General features: G+C 40.4%; 1 protein-coding gene across 1 annotated transcript; it reads right to left on the bottom strand.

The window, feature by feature from the left end:
- Positions 1–1,734: 1,734 nt before the first annotated feature.
- On the bottom strand, positions 1,735–17,726 carry LOC146610136 (hippocalcin-like protein 1). The gene is made up of 4 exons (XM_085346893.1): positions 17,631–17,726; positions 11,954–12,235; positions 7,570–7,675; positions 1,735–1,832 (listed from the first exon to the last, which is right to left on the bottom strand). Exons 1-4 carry the CDS (start codon positions 17,724–17,726, stop codon positions 1,735–1,737), a joined length of 582 nt encoding a protein of 193 aa, XP_085203019.1.
- Between the last annotated feature and the right edge of the window lie 1,510 nt (positions 17,727–19,236).

Genomic DNA, 19,236 nt, shown 5'->3' with positions numbered 1-19,236 from the left:
TGATATCCTTGAGTCCAACTTCCTTATGCGCCATATCCACACATTTTCTGTTAGCTTTGTCCCATTGCTTCAATTTGAGTGTGTGTGTTTTACCTTGAAAACACAAGAGGGCAATAGTGATCTGACTATCGGGGCATTTAAGGCGTGATAAAGGAGAATGGTGCTGGCCGTGCTGCAACCAGTGACTATGTTTATTTCAGGTTCAGGTCTTCTTCACAACTGCATCTGGTCTTTTTAAAACCTCAACAACGCACAATACTTATTTGTCACTGATACAGGAGACAAGTTTATAATTTTAAATTTTTTAAAATATATTCAACATTCTTTCTGCTCTATAAATAAGATCAAACAGATCCAAATTAGAACACATTTCCGGACTCGCTGCAATCTTGTGAAACACGTCCCTTCATCTAACTGCTCTGCAAGCAGACTAATCCAGGAGGTTAAAAAATAATAATAATAAAAAAATCATTAAGCTAGAGAGTGATGAACAAGCCCTTAGTGAGTTCTCGTTCTGTCAGAGGAAAAGAGAGCGTGGGGGTAGGAGGCCCGTGCTGTCCCAGAGCAAGACAAATATCGAATCATTTCTGCCTGGGGTCCATGCTGAGGAGGCTGAAGAGCTACAAAAAGTTACCGCTGTGCGTAAACTGTGTCTGTGGATTCTGTCGTCGCCGGGTTCGAAGGATCATGCAGTAGTATAGCGAACGGTTACAGCTATCTTAAGTTTACTGCTCATCGTTAAAGAACTTTAAAATACTTACAAATTAAGAAACAACACAACAAGATAATACTGTAAAAGTTAGCCTCAAGCATACAGTGTGTGTGTCCACATGCACGCACACGCATTCAGACCCAAATGCACAGCCATACTTTATATAAACAAATGGCGGCTCGACTGATATGTGCTACTGGTGTCATTGATCAAATGCAACAAATGGGATCCCGTTATTTTACAGGAATTCCTCCGCTCGAGTCCACAAAGAGGTCAATCTTGACTAGTTTTGTCTCTCTCTCTCTCTCTCCCCGTCACTGTAAACTGGAATTTGATCATCTCGATATTATCAAAGTAAAAGCGCAATAATGAGAATAAAAACTGAATAAATAAACCATGAAGGAGGAAAACAGTATGTACAAAAGGAAAATAAAAAGCATTTTAAATTAAAAATAAAATAAAATAAAAGAAATCTGATGTACAAGCCCCGCCCCCATCCCACCCCCTTAAACTGCCCATTCAGATGGACCACCAGGAAGCTACGCTACATAATACTGCCTTTCAATGGCAAAGAGTGTGCGCCCCTATATGAAGACAGATGCACTTTATCTTATGATATACAGGCGTACAGTATATACATGATGTACATCTACATGTGCATATGTGTAGGAGTAGGAACTGATTCCTCTCCCTGCGGAAAAAAGAAAAAAACAAACAAACATCCACACGCCGTCACAAGCTCCTTGGAAATCCAACGCTCCAGAGAGAGAGAGACAGATATTATGGAACATTAGCAGGCGTCTCTGTCAGTCATACCTAGTCCCTTCATTCTCCCAAACATAAACGTAAAATGACAGTGACGACTTTCCTTATCCTCCTCTATCATCCTTGCACACAGTAACAACAACAACAGAAAGATATCAGAGACGAGAACCATCATGCATTGATTTGATTGACTGTTTCAATAGAGCAACAGAGCAAAGTTGTGGATAAAAAAAAAGAAGGTTGCAGTAGGGACAGTTTTAGAACTGGGAGGCCGAGCTGGGGTCACACTGGAGTAGCCTAACGATGGAGGGGTCACTTTTGGCACCTTTGATAAACTCCTCCAGGGATAGCTTGCCTGCAGGAGAGACAGGGAGAGAAGAAGAACAAAAACAAAAGAAATGCTGTTATTAATTTGTGGAGATATTTTGAAGATGAATGTGTGTAATATGCAGAGATGGGCAGTAATGCGTTACTTGTAACGCGTTACTGTAATCCAATTACTTTTTTCAAGTAACGAGTAAAGTAAGGGATTACTATTGCAAAAACGATAATTAGATTACCTTTACTTTCCCGTAGGAACGCTGCGTTACTAAAACCGTGGTTTTTTTGCGAGAATGTCTCATGACAGTGACGTAAGCAAGTGCGACGTTCGTGACAACAGCTGTGTGCAGATCAACAATGGATCATATATCGAGTGCGGGAGAGAGTATGAGCGTGCAGCTTTTTAAGCGTGGAAGTACTGACCTTACTTTAAGTTTGATTCCATAAAAAGTGACAAAAATATTAGAATCCGTTGTGCGTGGGAAGAAAACTTCTTTTTACAGCGAAAAAAAACCCCTAAACCTCCAAGCAAGCACCGAGTGCGCTACGACGTAATGGGAAATTCGCAGAGAAACTCGCGGATTCTTCCACTGACCGCTGCGGCACACCTGCACCAGGGTAAACCTCCGCCTACCCTACTCCTGCTTTACAGGTGAAAATAGAGCAACAGGACCGCTAGTCTTTGACTTTATTTATTTCCTGCTGTGTTTTACTTGCATCTATTTGAAAGACTGAGTGTAAACACAAAAAAATATTTTATTTTATATGCTGGAATGTGCAGAAAATAGGTTTAAATATTAAACAAATTTCTTCCAGTCAGAGAATGTTGCATATAATTTAATATTTGCTTGATGCATAAAGTTAAAAGATTAAAACTGATAAAACAAGTTTTAAAAAGAGACTTTTCCATTTGATTACATTTTGTATGATGGATTATGTAGAAAAAGTAGAATTGGGCTGAAAGATCTATTGCTTTATCACCTATTCAGGTTGTAAATCGTGTTTTTAAAAAGTAACCAAGTAACTAAGTAATTAATTACTTTTGAAAGTAACGGGATTACTTTTTTGGGGAAGTAATCAGTAATTAGTAACTGATTACTTTTTTCAAGTAACTTGACCAACACTGGTAATATGCTGAAAAAGAGTGAGCAAGGGAAGTATGATTAAGAAGTATCAGCTTCTGTACCTACACTGTTACTATAACTAATGTTCTGATAAAGAGGTGTGTCAGCCTCAACAAAGTCATGTCCACAAATATTTGCTTGTTCTACACAATACTACAGCTGGTGACTAGTTGATAGTGCACATTCCAAACTAACCTACTAATGTATTCAACGCCCTCCTCAAATATACAAGTGGGAAAAATGGTATTTCCGTGTGAAATGGCCAACTTTACAGAATTAAAATGTATGTTTACAGAATATACAGTGTGTGTGTTTGGGCTGTTTAAAATGCACCTTTTGAAGCATTTTATTGGATTATCAGACTACAATTAGCCAATGTGTCTGCACATTGTATCCTTACAGTTTATCAGTGCTACTTGTTAGTGTCACTACCCGATCCGTACCTGAAACCTGATCGGTACCACGCATGCGCAAATCTTACGTCACTTCCTCTCTTTGCCAAGATTGCAACAGTTAATGTATTTGAGTGACACGGTTAGCGCCCAGTTAGCTCATAGCATTTCTCAACAGCTCTGCCTCCTTTTCGACTGCCCGGGACATTTAAACAATGGATAATTCGTATACAAACAAATTAATGCTTTTCTCCTCAACAGAGATCGTCCCACAATTGAACAACAGCGCCGTAAAGTATGAAGAATGGCGCCTAATTACAGACTTAATAATACTGACTTAGTAATATGTCACGTGAAGATTCATCAGTCAGATTAAGTGTTTAATGACAATTGACAGTGATAGCTGACATCATCATTACTATTCCAACAATCCTCTCTACACAGACAAGCATAAACACACGACTATCACTAAATCAAATTTAACACGCGTTTGTAATGATGCTAGTTCATTTTACAATAGGGCTCATTCGCTCGGTCAGCAGGTGACAGTATCCTCATACACTGGGGAGTAAACTGCCATTAAACAAAACAGAAGAAGAAGAAAACATTGCACATGGGCGGTATGGATCGGGTAGACCAATTTGTACAGTCCAACTTTGCACATGCTCAGTAAGGATCGGGGAGTCCTGATCCGTAACTGTCGTTTTATTTTTAGTTTTTGTCTACATTATATTGAAATATTTCATTATTGCAAACATTTTAAGCTATACTTATTATTCTTAACATCTTAACAGATACTCTGACCCGTAACTATCGTAAAAAGCTTCGGCCAGAAGTAGACACCTTTTGCACATGCGTGGTACCGATCTTGTTTCTGGTACGGATCGGGTAGTGGCAGTTAGCCAAGCTTGCTAGCAATAGCTGATAAATTAGCGCTCTTTGCTTCTGGCAGGAAACAAAACCACAACAACAACAAAAAACATGGTGGCACCAAAACACTAGTGTAGCTTCAAATATGTAGTTAGCTCTCCATTAGTGGCATTAGCTATGATCATGTAATTGTTTTATGCTAGCTTGAACACTACATACATGCTGTGGTGTTTCTGTTCAGGAACTTTGACAATTCCATTTCTGTAGCAGCTTATGTTAGCATAAAATTTCAACCAGAAAACAGTTTGTCTGAACATTTACTAATGCTATAATGTATAATAGAATATATATGTATAATGATACATGTGTGTTTGGTGTGTATCTTTACACCAGCAGAAACCACCTGATAAACACTTGCTCCTTCTTTTGCTCTTATGCGAGGCTAAGCTAATTGCCCCCAAGCATGTGAGAGTAGTCTGTCTTGTATTTGTATATGTATTTCATCAATTATGTAGTTAGCTTTTAATGGAGGTAGGTAAGGCATAAGTACAGATCCTTACATCCCATTCATCTTCCTTTTCTTTGTATTTTATTTCTTGCCTTCATTTTTCTTCTGTTTTTAGATAAATAGAACCAACACTAGAACCAAGTGGAAGATTTTTATTCAGAATCATGTAACGATCTTTCGTGTTTTATGTCAGAATTATGGTTAAATCATATTTGAATCAATCCAGTGTTTATTTCGACAGTTACTGCAACATTTTTCTAATTTTTATTACTGCTGGCCTCTTCCTGTGCAGCTACATCATTACAGCCTTTAAACCCTTACTTCTCTGCGTCATGGAGTTTGAAGCCCAATCCCAATGTCCACACTCTCAGACTTACAGAGTTTGAGTTGCATTCCTGCTAAATCAGTCTGGGCTTATGTCTGTTCCAACCCCAAGTTTTTACGTACACGTGGGCTCTTTGGCAAACACTTTTGGTATGTCTGAATTTGTTGTTGACTTCGCAGATTTACCCACAGTTCATTGTGCTTACGTTATACATAGAGTTGCAGTTAATGCCTTAGAAATGCTTTTTGGGTAGGATAAACCTACCCAAAAGTTTAGCTTTTAGTAAAATATCTCAACAAAGATCTGTCAACCAATGATAACCAATATATTTGTCAATCAGCCAACAGTAAAGCCACATCCCCATGCCAATGAAACCATTTTCACATAACTTTTGCTTTGGGATTTGGTGCATGCTGGAAGAAGCCAAGGCCATAAAGGATGCACAACAATAGGCAGTGATAGTCTGTGAAGTTATTTCTTTTTGCACACAATATCAGACAAAATTACAGTTACCATGGTTATCTTCCAATTTACACAAAGTATAAAAACTTCAGCGAGGAAAGATTTCAGACTCTGGAAAGAAAACTTGTGAGAGATGTTTCTGAAGAGCCCAGAACATCTGCCAAGACACGATGACTCTCATAACCACTTTGGGAATTGTAGTCTCAAAGAAGACAACCACTAGAACCCTGCAGAGGTTACAGACCAAGAAAAACTGCTCTTCTGCAGAAGACACACCTTCAAACCACATTAAAGTATGCTAAGGATATAGATAGAAATATGTCTGCTTTCAAGTCCCAGTGTAAAACTGGAACATCTGGGCTTCCACTGTATACCTGATGTTTCTTTTTCTAACAAAAACAAACTAGAAAACATGACTTACAATTACAGATACTATACAGCAGCCTATAAAGGTTAATATGTGGTTTAAATAATCTGGTGTTACATGCTGGACGTTCTTCCTCTGGGAAAAGTCAGCCAGTGCTCAGCTGCAGATATGGAACACCACGATTGTACATCATTGTGGATCATCCTCTGGACTGAGTGTATGCTAACTAATCTCTGTATAGTTTGAATATATATTTAAGGCAAATAATGTGGAATAACACTTTAATGTTAATGTCACCATTCACTAATAAAGGCAGGCTAACATTAATGTTAGTGTAATGAATAATCATGGTGGTAATGGTAGCAAAACAAAAAGAAAACAAACCCTCAACTATACAGTGGAAGGCAAGATGTCCCAGTTTTACACTGGGACTTGAAAGCAGCATACATTTGTGGATTTGTGCGTTAAATCAGTCTCATGCGGTGTGATCTGTGCGCATCTGGTAATTCGCCACACGTTTTGTGAGTGAGCGAGAGATGGTACGTGTAGTTTTACACATTTTTGTGCACAGAAAGGTTTTTGAAAGAGAAAATTATTGGATTTGTGAGCTGAGCAAAAGATAAATCATTGGACACATTCGTGAATCTTAGTTTATGCTTTATATCATATCGTCCATATTTGCAACTCTTTTGAGACATATTTCTTTCCATATGAGGACAACCTGGAGAAAGACTATGCGTACTGGAAGCACATCCTTTGGTCAGATTAGATGAAACTAGAGCTTTTTGGCCACAGAGGTGTTTCTTATGTTTGGAGAAAGAAGGGAGGGATGCACAGCCCAAAGAAAACCCTCAGCACAGTGAAACACGGTGGTGGGGGTCTTACGCTGTGAGGATGCTTCAGCACATCTTGAACTGAGAAATGCATGAAGGTGGAAGGAATCATGAAGAAAGGAGGATGTAAAGATTTTGAAAGAAAGCCTCAAGCAGTCAGCAGTAAAACCAGGTCTGGATCAGCACTTTGTCCTTCATCATGACAAGTACCCAAAATATATGTCGCTCCTGGTGAAGCACAACCTCCTAAAGTCACAAAGCCCCAAGCTGCATCAACCTGCACTGCATTGAAAATATGTGGAGTGTGGAGAGCTCAGAAGTGTTTTTGAGACTACAGCAAATGACTGCAGACTGTTATCCAGCAAAAAAAGATACCAACAAGTATCTATTACCATCAGGGGGCTGATAATTAACGGCAGGGGGGAGGGGTGGGGGGTAAATAATTTTGCTTTTGTGTAAAAAAATAAAAATAATGTAAGAATCCAAAATCAAACCTTCAAAGAGCTGTGTTTAAAAACCCTTGCTCTGTTTGACAGCACTTGGGAAATACTTTAGTCAAATACAATTTCAGACGATGGCTAATAGTTCTGGCCTCATCTGCACTGTTTATTGCTATTCTAACAAGAAGGTGACACATAAAGACTAATTGCTTTCATTAAACACATGCGCGCACACACAAAATGGTTTGTTTTTCACGTGTGAATGAAAGCCACATTTTTTTTTTGTAAATGTTGGACACATATATGCTGTTTGAATTCTGTACAAAGTCTTTTGTCCCCAACAAAATTAGCACATTTCAAAGATGATCTTGTCACATTCACCCAGCGCTACCCTCATTTCTTTTTCTGTCTCTCCCCAGCACCCTCCTTTTTGCCATTTCCTCCTCTCACCATCATTATTGAGGTCCATTTGTCTGAAGATCTTATCCGTCCTCTTCTCCGGCGTGGATTCATCCTCTGGCATCTTCATCACAGATGACACCATCTTGTAGATGGCCTGAGAGATGAGAGAGAAAAAGAAGGAGAGAGAGATTGGTTGGGTGGGCGGTGACAGGAGAACAAGAAAGATAAGTGAATTCAAGCCAGCAGGGACCCATTAAGGAGACTCAGCAGGAAAGAAGTAAAACATAACTGAACTAAAAAAAATAAAGTCACTGCAGCTTTCAAGATGCTGATAAACAGCCTTTCTGAAAGTCCACATGATTCACTGACATTTGTTGCTCCTGATGCTAAGAGCTGCTCCCTGGGCAGCTTTTCCAGAAATACCCACGCAGCGTTTGTGTGCCTATAGAATCGCTCCATCGCGCCACGGTGACATGGGTCACATGTGGCAGCGGGGTAAAGGGACGGAGGGCTTACAAGCAGGGCTTACACTATTGATTTCATACATCTTTATCTGTTGACCGATATGAGCACGCCGCGTCCCCTGATAGCATTAAATTAACCTCTGCAAGAGAAGCTCCGAGTATCAGCTGGCCTCAGGCGCAGATCTAAAATCAGCTTACGTGCCTATTAAATCTCCTCCGCTGGGAGTATAGGGTGTAAAAGCAACTGTAGATCGGTGTCACAGGAGCATCGTCACAGAGGCAGGGAGCTCGCAGGAAATGAGCCCTCTGTGCTTTTTAGAAAGATACACTGGCTCTAAAATGTTATCTCCTCTGACTGTAAAGTCTCATGCCCACACCGTCGTTCAAAAAACTGTGGGAAAAAAACTCCAAGGAGAAAAATAGTGACAAAGGCGTCAGGCACACAGAAATAATCAGGTATTTTAACTGCCCTAAGTCTGAGCACAGATGATTCAGCTATGCCATCATTAGTGTGCAACAACCCTTCAGTTTCATGGTTGGCTCCTTTTATCTTTTCACCAACAATGAATGTCAAGCTAATGCCAACAGGTGTGCCAGGTGGCTCCCTGTAATGAGAGGTATCCTCAGATGTGCTTCCCAGGAAGGCTCACTAATGACTCGGGACCACAACAGAATCTGAAGACACAACAGCGATGACGTTATGTCCAAGATGTCTGTGGATTTTGCTGCAGAGATATCAGCTCAAGTTGAAATGGAGCCCAGCTGTACTCTTACTTTATACCATTTTAAGGGCATATTGTAGCATCCATCCATCATTAAGACAGACAAACAGCATTCAAACCAGCGTTAGCTCAATATTTGATTAATATTGTCCTAAGCTGACTTACTAAGGTAGCTAGAAAGTTAAAAAATAAAATAAAATGAACATAAGAAAATTAGTGAGAAAACAGGGTTTTGTGATACACAAGTTCACGGTTTGGGATGTGGACGTTATCCCTGCATTTGTTGAGGAAAACAAAAAACTTTAAACACCAGGGGGCAGCATTTTACAACTGACTGTGTTGAGATGAATGACTGTAGATGGTTGAGATGTTTTGATATTCCTCTTACTTCCTCCCGTGCTCAGTTTTCAATCGATTTGGCTGGTTACATTAAATATTATAGTGAGTCTTTGCACCATCTTGTGGTACAAAATGGTATTACAACTTTGGATTATATATCTTTAGCACATTTCATGGATGTGAATATTAAGGTTTACACAAAAAAATAGAATTGATAAAAATCACATTTGGATTGAACTGCAGGTGTTTACTCAAATTCAGGTTATGAGTAAAGACGTGGACTCTAAAATATGAATTTCACAGAAAAGATATGTTGGAAGAGCAGTTATGATACTTGTTAATAAGTCACCCAATTTTAATTGTGCCAGAGTAGAAAAAGCGACTCCACCATAGCAAGGCCATAGTCTGTAAAGGATTCACTGAAGGGCACAGCTTGTTGCTTTTAAGATTCCCCACAGCAGATCATCTGAATATCTCAGCCTATCACTAACATCTTCCTCTGTCACACCAACCCTCTGGAGAAGAAGAGGCTCATTCCTGATGTAATCCCACCTCCATGTTGGTTAGTGTTAGGGTTAACTCCCTGCCACTCCTACCGCACACCTCACCAATGTCTTTGCTGTTCTCATACATGCACTGCACCACCCTCACATACATCTCTCCCTCCTGACACTCCTTAGCACCCTATAATCTGCTTTCTCTAGATGCACAAAGACACAGTGGAGATCCTTCTCTACACTTCTCCATCAACACTCTCAAAGCAAACATCAGATCTGTAGAGCTCTTTGTCAGTATGAAGCCACACTGCTGCTCACCGATCGTCACCTCTCTTCTCAACCTAGCATCAGCAGCTCTTTCCCATATTTTCTTGGGCTGGCTCATCACTACTACAGCTCTGCACATGACACCTCTTGAAAATCCGTAGCAGCAGGCTTCTCCATTCCTCAGTTATCCTCTCACTCTTGTGGATTGTGTTGAACAATTTGGTTAGTAAGTCCACCGCCCTCTGTCCCTCATTTCCTCCTTACTAATCCTCTGCACTTCCCAGTTCACCATCTTTCCCCATTCTCTCATTCATCAGCTCCTCAAACTGCTCCTTCCATTTTCTCAGCAAACTTTTGCTTGTTAGCAAATATCTATCTTTAATCACCCTGACCTGCTGCACGTCGTTTCCACCTCGATCTCTCCGTCTAACCAATCTGCACGAGTCCTTTTCTCCTTCCTGTGTGTCCACACCCACATACAACTCACAATATGCAAGAAATTGAAATTGTGGTTATAATGATGGACACGTCCATTGATCAGCAAAAGTGTAGAGCTTTTATTAATCTGATAATGTGGTGTAAAACAAATCTGACCTCAGTCATGACCCTTCCACTCTCCTGCTCACTCTCAGCACATAATGGTCCCCTCCTTTCCCTAACGGTGTGTAACCTCAGTGAGCCTGTAGATAATCCTAGCATTCTGCACACTCAGGGATAAACTCAAGTTAAATTTAACTTGCTAATCCATGAGAATCCAGAAGTGCATACACACACACACAGAATACACAGCGAGATCCTCAGTCCAATATCTTGACATATGAGTCCTTCTGCTTGTTCTCTTCAACAGTGAAAGGATTAGATGCAGCACTACTTAACAGCCTTCCTGCAAACTGTTGCCTGTGCCAATGCTGCACTCAGGGTGCCTATTAGAGTAAATTAATGCATTCATCCACATACTTAAATGAATGCATTAACTTACTTAACATAACTAATGGGAGTATTTATTAAAGGTGCTCTGTCTTTTCTTAGTATTGTATAAATCTCTGTGATTGGCTGATCAATACAAACTGTAATGTAGTTTGCACCATGTGCTAGATGAAAATTTGAAGGACCAATGGAAAGAACAAGCAGGAAAAAGCAAGAAAACATACTGAGACTCCTGGTGAGATCAAATTAGTTATTCAAGAACATTCCTGTTTCAGTCGCATGATGTGTGTTTATGAAAATGAAATCAGGTTTGGGGATTTAGAATTTGAAATGGACCATAAATCAAAGTGCTTTACTACTCTTACTGAGTGCTTTTTACTACAAGCTACATTCGCATAGCATGCCCACAGGTCCATCACAGGCAATTTTGGGGGTTGAGTATCACCTAACTGGTGGACGACCCGCTCTATATCCTGAGCTACAACTGCTACAGATAAGAAGGGATCTTCTACACATATGGCAAGCATACTGTAGAGTCTACATTAGTGATTTCATTCATGATTTAATGTACTCGGTTAGCTCGTTAACACGTTGACACCTTGCAGCCCCACGCACGGGGTGATCCGCGGTAACTTGCTAACGGAGATTTGCCGCGGTTATGGCGTTAACGTCATTTTAACGAGATTAATGCTGACAGCACTAATATAAAGGCCTGCTAGGGAGATGACAAAGTATTTTTGCACAAGTATTTATATTATTTAGTGATGATACTAAGTGTCTGTGAGCTGCTAAGGCACTCTAATTCATGTTCGCAAACTAGGATGCTACTAATGATTCCAGTGTTACAACTTCAAAACTGCCATGGCTAACTTTTTATCTAGCCTGAGTTTCCATTTAAAGGGAGTTAATTAGCTTGTTGTTGGTTATGTGGTGGGGGAGATGCCACCAACATCAACTCACTATGCAATTAGGTAAGCGTATACAGTCAAGAGGTAAATGTGATGTGTGACCTAGCTAAATGCAGTAGATAGCACTGCAACAACAGTTTGCTTTTAAATGGCAGTAACCTTGTGGCCCTAATAAAAGTGTCATAATGAGCTATAACGGAAGGTTTTGAGAGAAATCGCATGGTCTACATGTGACAACCCCTCCACCAGCACCTGAGGCCAGAAGAAGTGTTTACTTCCACCAAAACTAACCAGCTTCCCTTGCTTACCTCTACAATCTCCAGCATTTCCTCGCGGCTGATATACCCATTTCCATCCAGGTCGTACATACTGAAGGCCCATTTAAGCTTCTGCTCCAGCTTTCCTCGTGACGTCACACTCAAGGCAATGATGAACTCCCGGAAGTCTATTGTCCCGTCGGCGTTGGTGTCAAAAGTTCGGAAGACATGCTCGGCAAACTTTGAGGCATCGCCGTACGGGAAGAAATTGGCGTAGATCTTCTTGAATTCCTCCACATTCAAGGTTCCACTGGGGCAGTCCTTCAAGAAACCCTGAGGTTAAAAAAAAGCAGATATTAGGTGAGACAGGGTTCAAAATAAGACCTTTAACTTTTTCTTTATGTCTATAGAATAATATAAAACAACTCCAATTCCAATAAAGTTGGGATGCTGCATAAAATGCATTGAATTCTAGGTGATCAGTGTCTATTTTGGACTGCAGATAGGCCAGTCTAGTACCTGGACTCTTCTATTATAAAGCCTTGCTGTTGTAATAAATGCAGTATGCAGTTCAGCATTGTGTTGCTCATACAGTTGTGGTCAAAAGTTTACATACACTTGTAAAGAATATAATATAATGGCTCTACCGAGTGTCCCGTTATTTCTAAAACTCTGATTTTTCTCTGATAGAGTGATTGGAACAGATACTTCTTTGTCACAAAAAACATTCATGAAGTTTGGTTCTTTAATGACTTTATTATGGGTTAACAGAAAAAAGTGATCACATTTACTGGGTCAAAAATATACATACAGCAACATGAATTAGCAATTTTGGTGACTTACAAAATTGTCAGTGAACTGAGCTTCATAGCATGGCCTCTTAACTTGTGAGTGATTATGAGTGACTACAGCTGCTGACTTCTCTTAGGCCAGTTAAATAGGGCTCATTGGATACAAACGCCCACAAACGCTACAATGGGAAAGTCAAAGGAGCTTAGCATGGATCTGAAAAAGCGAATTATTAACTTGAACAAGTCAGGAAAGTCACTTGGGGCCATTTCAAAGCAGCTGCATGTCCCAAGAGCAACAGTGCAAACAATTGTTTGTAAGTATAAAGTGCATGGCACTGTTTCGTCACTGCCAAGATCAGGAAGAAAACGCAAGCTATCACCTGCTGCTGAGAGAAAATTGGTCAGGAGGATGAAGAGTCAACCAAGAATCACCAAAAAGCAGATCTGCCAAGAATTAGAAGCTGCTGGAACACAGGTGTTATTGTCCACAGTCATACGTGTTTTGCATCTCCATGGACTGAGAGGCTGCCGTGCAAGAAGGAAGCCCTAGCTCCAAAAGCAGCACCTTAAGGTTCGACTGAAGTTTGCTGCTGATCACATGGACAAAGATAAGACCTTCTGGTGGAAAGTTCTGTGGTCAGACAAAACAAAAATTGAGCTTTTTGGCCACAATGCCCAGCGATATGTTTGGAGGAGAAAAGGTGAGGCCTTTGACCCCAAGAACACCATGCCTACAGCCAAGCATGGTGGTGGGAGTATTATGCTGTGGGGCTGTTTTGCTGCCAATGGAACTGGTGATTTACAGAGAGTAAATGGGATAATGAAGAAGGAGGATTACCTTCACATTCTTCAACATAACCTAAAATCATCAGCACGAAGGTTGGGTCTTGGGCACAGTTGGGTGTTCCAACAGGACAATGATCCCAAACACACATCAAAAGTGGTAAAGGAATGGCTAAGTCAGGCTAGAATAAGGGTTTTAGAATGGCCTTCCCAAAGTCCTGACTTAAACCCCATTGAAAACATGTGGACAATGCTGAACAGCATTGTCCACATGTTTTCAAGTCCATGTCAGAAAGCTATCAAATTTAACTGAACTGCACCAATTCTGTGAAGAGGAGTGGTCAAAGATTCAACCAGAAGCTTGTGGATGGCTACCAAAAGCGCCTAATTGAAGTGAAAATGGCTAAGGGACATGTAACCAAATATTAGCACTGCTGTATGTATATTTTTGACCCAGCAGATGTGATCACTTTTTTCTGTTAACCCATAATAAAGTCATAAAAGAACCAAACTTCATGAATGTTTTTTGTGACAAAGAAGTATCTGTTCCAATCACTCTATCAGAGAAAAATCAGAGTTTTAGAAATAACGGGACACTCGGTAGAGCCATTATATTATATTCTTTACAAGTGTATGTAAACTTTTGACCACAACTGTATATGCAAGAAGCCAGGAAACTAACATAACTTTTTCAAAACATCAGAACAGTCAGAGATCAAATTTCTCAATCAAAACTTTGAGTAGTAACATTTTCAATCATTTAACTTCTTATTCTGATAAGAATGATTTTGAAAAGGAGCTTAGTCTTGGATCAGAAAAGCCAACGCTATCTTCTATTCAAGCCCTCACATTTGATAAAGCGGAATTGTGCCTGAGGAAAAAAAGGGAGGTAAAAGTCACTTCTATCCCTGGTCTTTGTTCAAAAGAAATAAAGCTCTTTTACAAAGACCTTTAAAATAGAGGCAATGAGGTAACAAAACCATTTCTGATGGCTGGGATTTCTACTCACAACTGGAGGGGAAAAATCAGCAGGGTTGTGCTCCTAATAAATATTTTTTAATTGACAGTGTTCAAAATTTCACTGTGTTTAGTGAAGCATCCAGCATCTCCCACACTCAGAAGCAGTTGATCTGCTGAGAGCTGTGACCACTGTGACAGGTCAGTGAGGGGTGGGCTTTAACTTGTACAACTCTTATTCAGGACAGCACGCACAGCTGTTCCATAGGTTTAACCCACGTGTAAAGCTCTGCAGCCACTACACATATATCCATGTGCATAAGATGAGATAACTTGTGAGGTCAGGTCACTGTGGCATTTCATAATGCTAAGCTCCCCACTGAATAAAGGACTGGGTTTAGACAGTGCTCTGTGGTGGACGGAGATAAGACTGCTGTCAGTGTTACAGATCACAGATAGAAACATGTCTGTACAGAAGACGCAAGGATGTCCTAACAATCGTGATATAAATCATAACTCTGCTGTGTGACATATTTGCCTAGTTTAGGACTTATTTTTACCAACAATGAAAGGATCCAAAGCACTTTTGAAATGTTTGAAGATCAGGAAGATTCTGATTTTGGAGAAACAATAGGTAAAGAGACTTATTTTAAAACATGCAACTTTGATATCAGAAGATGATAACTCAAGCCATGCTGTTCAGACGGTAGTTAAAGGTGCAACATTGAATATTTTTCTAACACCAATTGATCCGATTGTGCTGTGTCACATGCAAGGTGACGAATCTACTTAAATCGACCAGATTATTCATCTTTATGCTCCGGGTTATTGCTTTTATTAGTTTGCTAATGCGTTCAGCTATAAGGGGTGGGCAATCTCCGTCCACGAGGGCCGGTGTCCCTGCAGGTTTTAGATCTCACCTTGGGTCAACACACCTGAATCACATGATTAGTTCGTTACCAGGCCTCTGGAGAACTTCAGGACATGTTGAGGAGCAAATTTAGATTTAAATCAGCTGTATTGGTTTGAGGACACATCTAAAACCTGCAGGGACACCGGCCCTCGTGGACTGAGATTGCCCACCCCTGAGCTAGTTGCTAGCTAGTTGTGTTGCTCCCAAATAGCCAAAGAATCTGACAAAAATGGTTGTGTTATCAGCTAACACTAGCAAGCTTAGTTGGCATTGTATGAGTAGATCGTACAGATACCTGGTATCTGTATTTAAGCCAAGTAACATATCCCACGAAGGTTGATTCTGTTCATCTGCACGTAGCATTTTCAATCGGAGAAACGTTTCGTCGCTCATCCAAGTGACTTCTTCAGTCTTAACTGACTGCAGGTTTCCCCAAGTACATTTGCACAATAACTGAAACCAGCCCACTGAAGGCTGAGGAAACCTGCAGATGAGTGAAAACGCTACGTCCAGATGAACAGAATCAGCCTTTTGGGATTTGCTTACATGGATGATCGAGCATGCATCAAGATATCCCACGATCGAATAAAAGATTGTAAGTCAACAAACAACACAGGATCATGGATTTGTTGGACAATCTGTCTGTATAATAACCAAACTGAAATCCATATTATTTGCTGGATAACTTCAGTGAATATGCTCCAAAAGGCACCGACACCACAAATAAGAGAATTTAAGAGAGATAAATTGCCTGAGGTGAGCACTATTCTGTAACTCAAAGTTGCCCCACCCTCATTAATAGCTAACATTTATTCCTGTATAATGTTAAATGGAAGAACTGAAGAAAAAAAACCCCGCCTGCACAGTTGCCATATGCAGAGAACCTGGGCAGTTTATTTCTGTACTAAAGTTGAGCCTCAAGCCTCAGATGGCCGTTTGAGAAACTGCAGTTTTTGGTTCTTTGCTGTTGGCTTCATCGTACGGCTTTATAAACATCTATGCCAAACGATACCTCTTATAGTTATATTAGTATTACTGGTCCATTTTATGTAGATGCCATATAAATACCAGATCTGTCATTATATACAATTCAATATAAATCTGCAAAACAAAAAAATACAGTATTTCTCTTAGAAGTACAGTAGTGTAAGACTACAGCTATAATATAGTACAGTACTGTGCAAAGGTTTTGAGCCATTCACCATTTCTTTTTATTTTCTGCATTCCTTCTCATGCAGCAATTTATTGCAGCATGTGGGAACACAATTAGAAATACAGTATTTAAAGCTTTAAATTTAAAGTTTGTATAGTTTTAATGAGCTTGAAAGTCAATATTTGGTATGACTAGCCTTACTCTCCCACGCAGCTTGAACTCTTTTAGGTCAGCTTCCTTATCATTTTATCAAGTATCTTTGGGAATAGTTCGTCAAACCCTTTGAAAGACAGTCAAAGCTCTTCTTTAGATGTTGGCTTTTGTTCTATTGTCTGTTAGGATGATCCCACATTGCTTCAAAACATTGGATTTTTGGCTCTGGGGAGGCCAATCCATGACTGAAAGTGTTCCATTGTGTTAGTTCTTCTACCAGGAAGGATTTTTACTGTATTGGCAGTTTGTTTATGATCATTGTATGCTCTAAAATGAAGCTGTGGCCAATCAGACACCTTCTAGATGGTACTGAATGGTGGATCAAAATCAGATAGTACTTTTCCATCTTTTCCATCATCATCCAAAAGATCCCTGACACAACTGTCTGAAATGCAGCCCCAAACCACGACAAAGCCTCCATCATGTTTTACAGATGGATGCAGCCACAGACTATCTGTACCTCTATCCTGACCTCCTCTGTACACATTGATACACAAAATACAGCTGAAGAGCCAGCTGTAATCTCTCAGGCATCTCAGGTCCTGTGTCAGGTCTTTGCTGGATTTTGTTCTGTTTCTTAGGGATGTGACTTTCAGATACTGTTCATCTACTGATCTGCGGTCTGTTATGTATAGACACAACACAGGTTTGGTGCCTTTAGGTGGCATTAGGTGCCATTTTATCCTAGAATGAATCATACGTCAGGGTTATGTGGCTCAACAAACAAGAGAAAGCATTCCTGTGAAAATGAGTCAATGTCTAAAGAAAAACTTTGAACACCTTCAGAAAGCCTGGAGAACTATTGCTCAAGACCACTTTAAAAATTTACAATAAAGTCTTGCTCCTTGGAAGGAGAGTATAAAGAGTTGAAGGCGGGCTCGAGACTTTTGCACAGTGTTCAGGGTGTGAATTGTGCACCTTGTACCACTCCTGCAACTCGTGGTCGGAGAACTCGGTATTCTCACGGAGATCCTGCAACACCTCTGGCCGCAGTTTGCTGTTCTGTTTCCCCATGGCAACGGGATGGGACTTTGGGTTTCCTTGACAACAACAGCGACTACAGCACTAGCCAGGCTGCTTTTCACACCTGTCAATCAGAGATAAGGAAACGGGAGGTCAGCAACAATTAAGAAGAGAGGAGGGTGAACTCGAGTGACAATTGAGAAGTGCAAACAGCGCAACGTCACCAAAGCTGCTCGGCAACAGACGAAAAAAACAAAAACAAAACATATGAGGGATTAGAAGAGAGGGTTCGCACAGTCGACTGTTGGCTACAATTAAAACCAGCAGCTGCTTTCTGCTTGAACAAATAAAATGATCGGGCAAACCATGGAACAGTAACATAGACACTTCCAAACAGACAGCACAGCTTTGCAACTCACACAAAGTCTTTTAATGGAATCAAAGCAAGCCTTGTGACGGTATTGTTTCCCAGTCCGTTTGACACAAGATGTTACGCAAGTCTTTAAACTGCCGCATCACAGTCGCAAAACGTTAAATAATCCTGAGCGTGCCCCGGTGACGTCAAGCGCTAGCCCACTGATCACATTTTTATGGGATTATTTAGCCAGCTGCGTGTCTGTGTGTCAAATCAGCCGTGTGGTGTGTGCCTTCAGATCTCCTAATCTTCATGTCAGATCAACCTGCTGCACAAAATGCGATTTCAATGATTCAACTAAACAATAAAACCATTACTAAGAAAAGGAGTACATCACTTGTATAAAATCCAATTCACTTACCTATTAATAATGTAATGAAGGTACTTTGGAGGCAATTTGGACATTGCAATAGTGGTTAAAGATTAAATACATAGAGTAAGAGATTTTAACAGTAGGAAAAAAAACTAAATATACCTTAAATTGCCACCAATTAGGGTTGAAATGCAGTGGTTGCCTCATTTAAAATGATGTCTTTGTGGTATTTCTTGTGGTAGAGCTTTCTATACAAACATTTATATAGTTCTGCACTGTAACATCTTTCAGTAAAAAAAAAAAAAGGTCCAACAAACTTGTGCTTGTTAACTTTGTTTCCTTACTTTGGACCACTAATTAGCTTGTGCTCAGCCATCAAAGTGTTCTGTGACTTCTGTGTGTGTGGCAATGCAAATTAAAATTACAGTATCAGTGGGGCTTGAACACCTCTGACGAGACGCTTCCTGACCTACACTTTCTCCTCGGTTGAGCTCGGTAATTACGCCGTCAGCTTTTCGTGTACGTGCCCAAAGAAGCGGGAACAAGCGCGGGCCTGTTTGTGTTTACGTGACCTCTACAAAGTCAAAGTAAGCTGGTGGGGCATTTGAGGTGGACGGCGTAGTGTTTATCACTGACTGGCGAGAGCTGCACCATCGCAGAAGCGAAACCCACGCACTCAACCATCTCTTTACTCGGCTAATAAAATTAGGCTTTACTGTAAACGCTTGAGCACTGACAGTAATTCTTATAGTCAGTCCCCAGCCTGCTGACGCTGGAACTGCAACCATCAGTTATGAGTCCTTCCTGTTTGGGGTCTGGTGAAAGTTGCAGAG

Source organism: Diplotaxodon limnothrissa, linkage group LG22 (assembly GCF_057381915.1).
Source record: "Diplotaxodon limnothrissa isolate DT_005_m linkage group LG22, D_limnothrissa_male_GT1.1, whole genome shotgun sequence".
Classification (NCBI taxonomy): domain Eukaryota; kingdom Metazoa; phylum Chordata; class Actinopteri; order Cichliformes; family Cichlidae; genus Diplotaxodon; species Diplotaxodon limnothrissa.
Note: the sequence above shows the minus strand (reverse complement) of the source record. Positions and strands in the feature narration are given on the sequence as shown.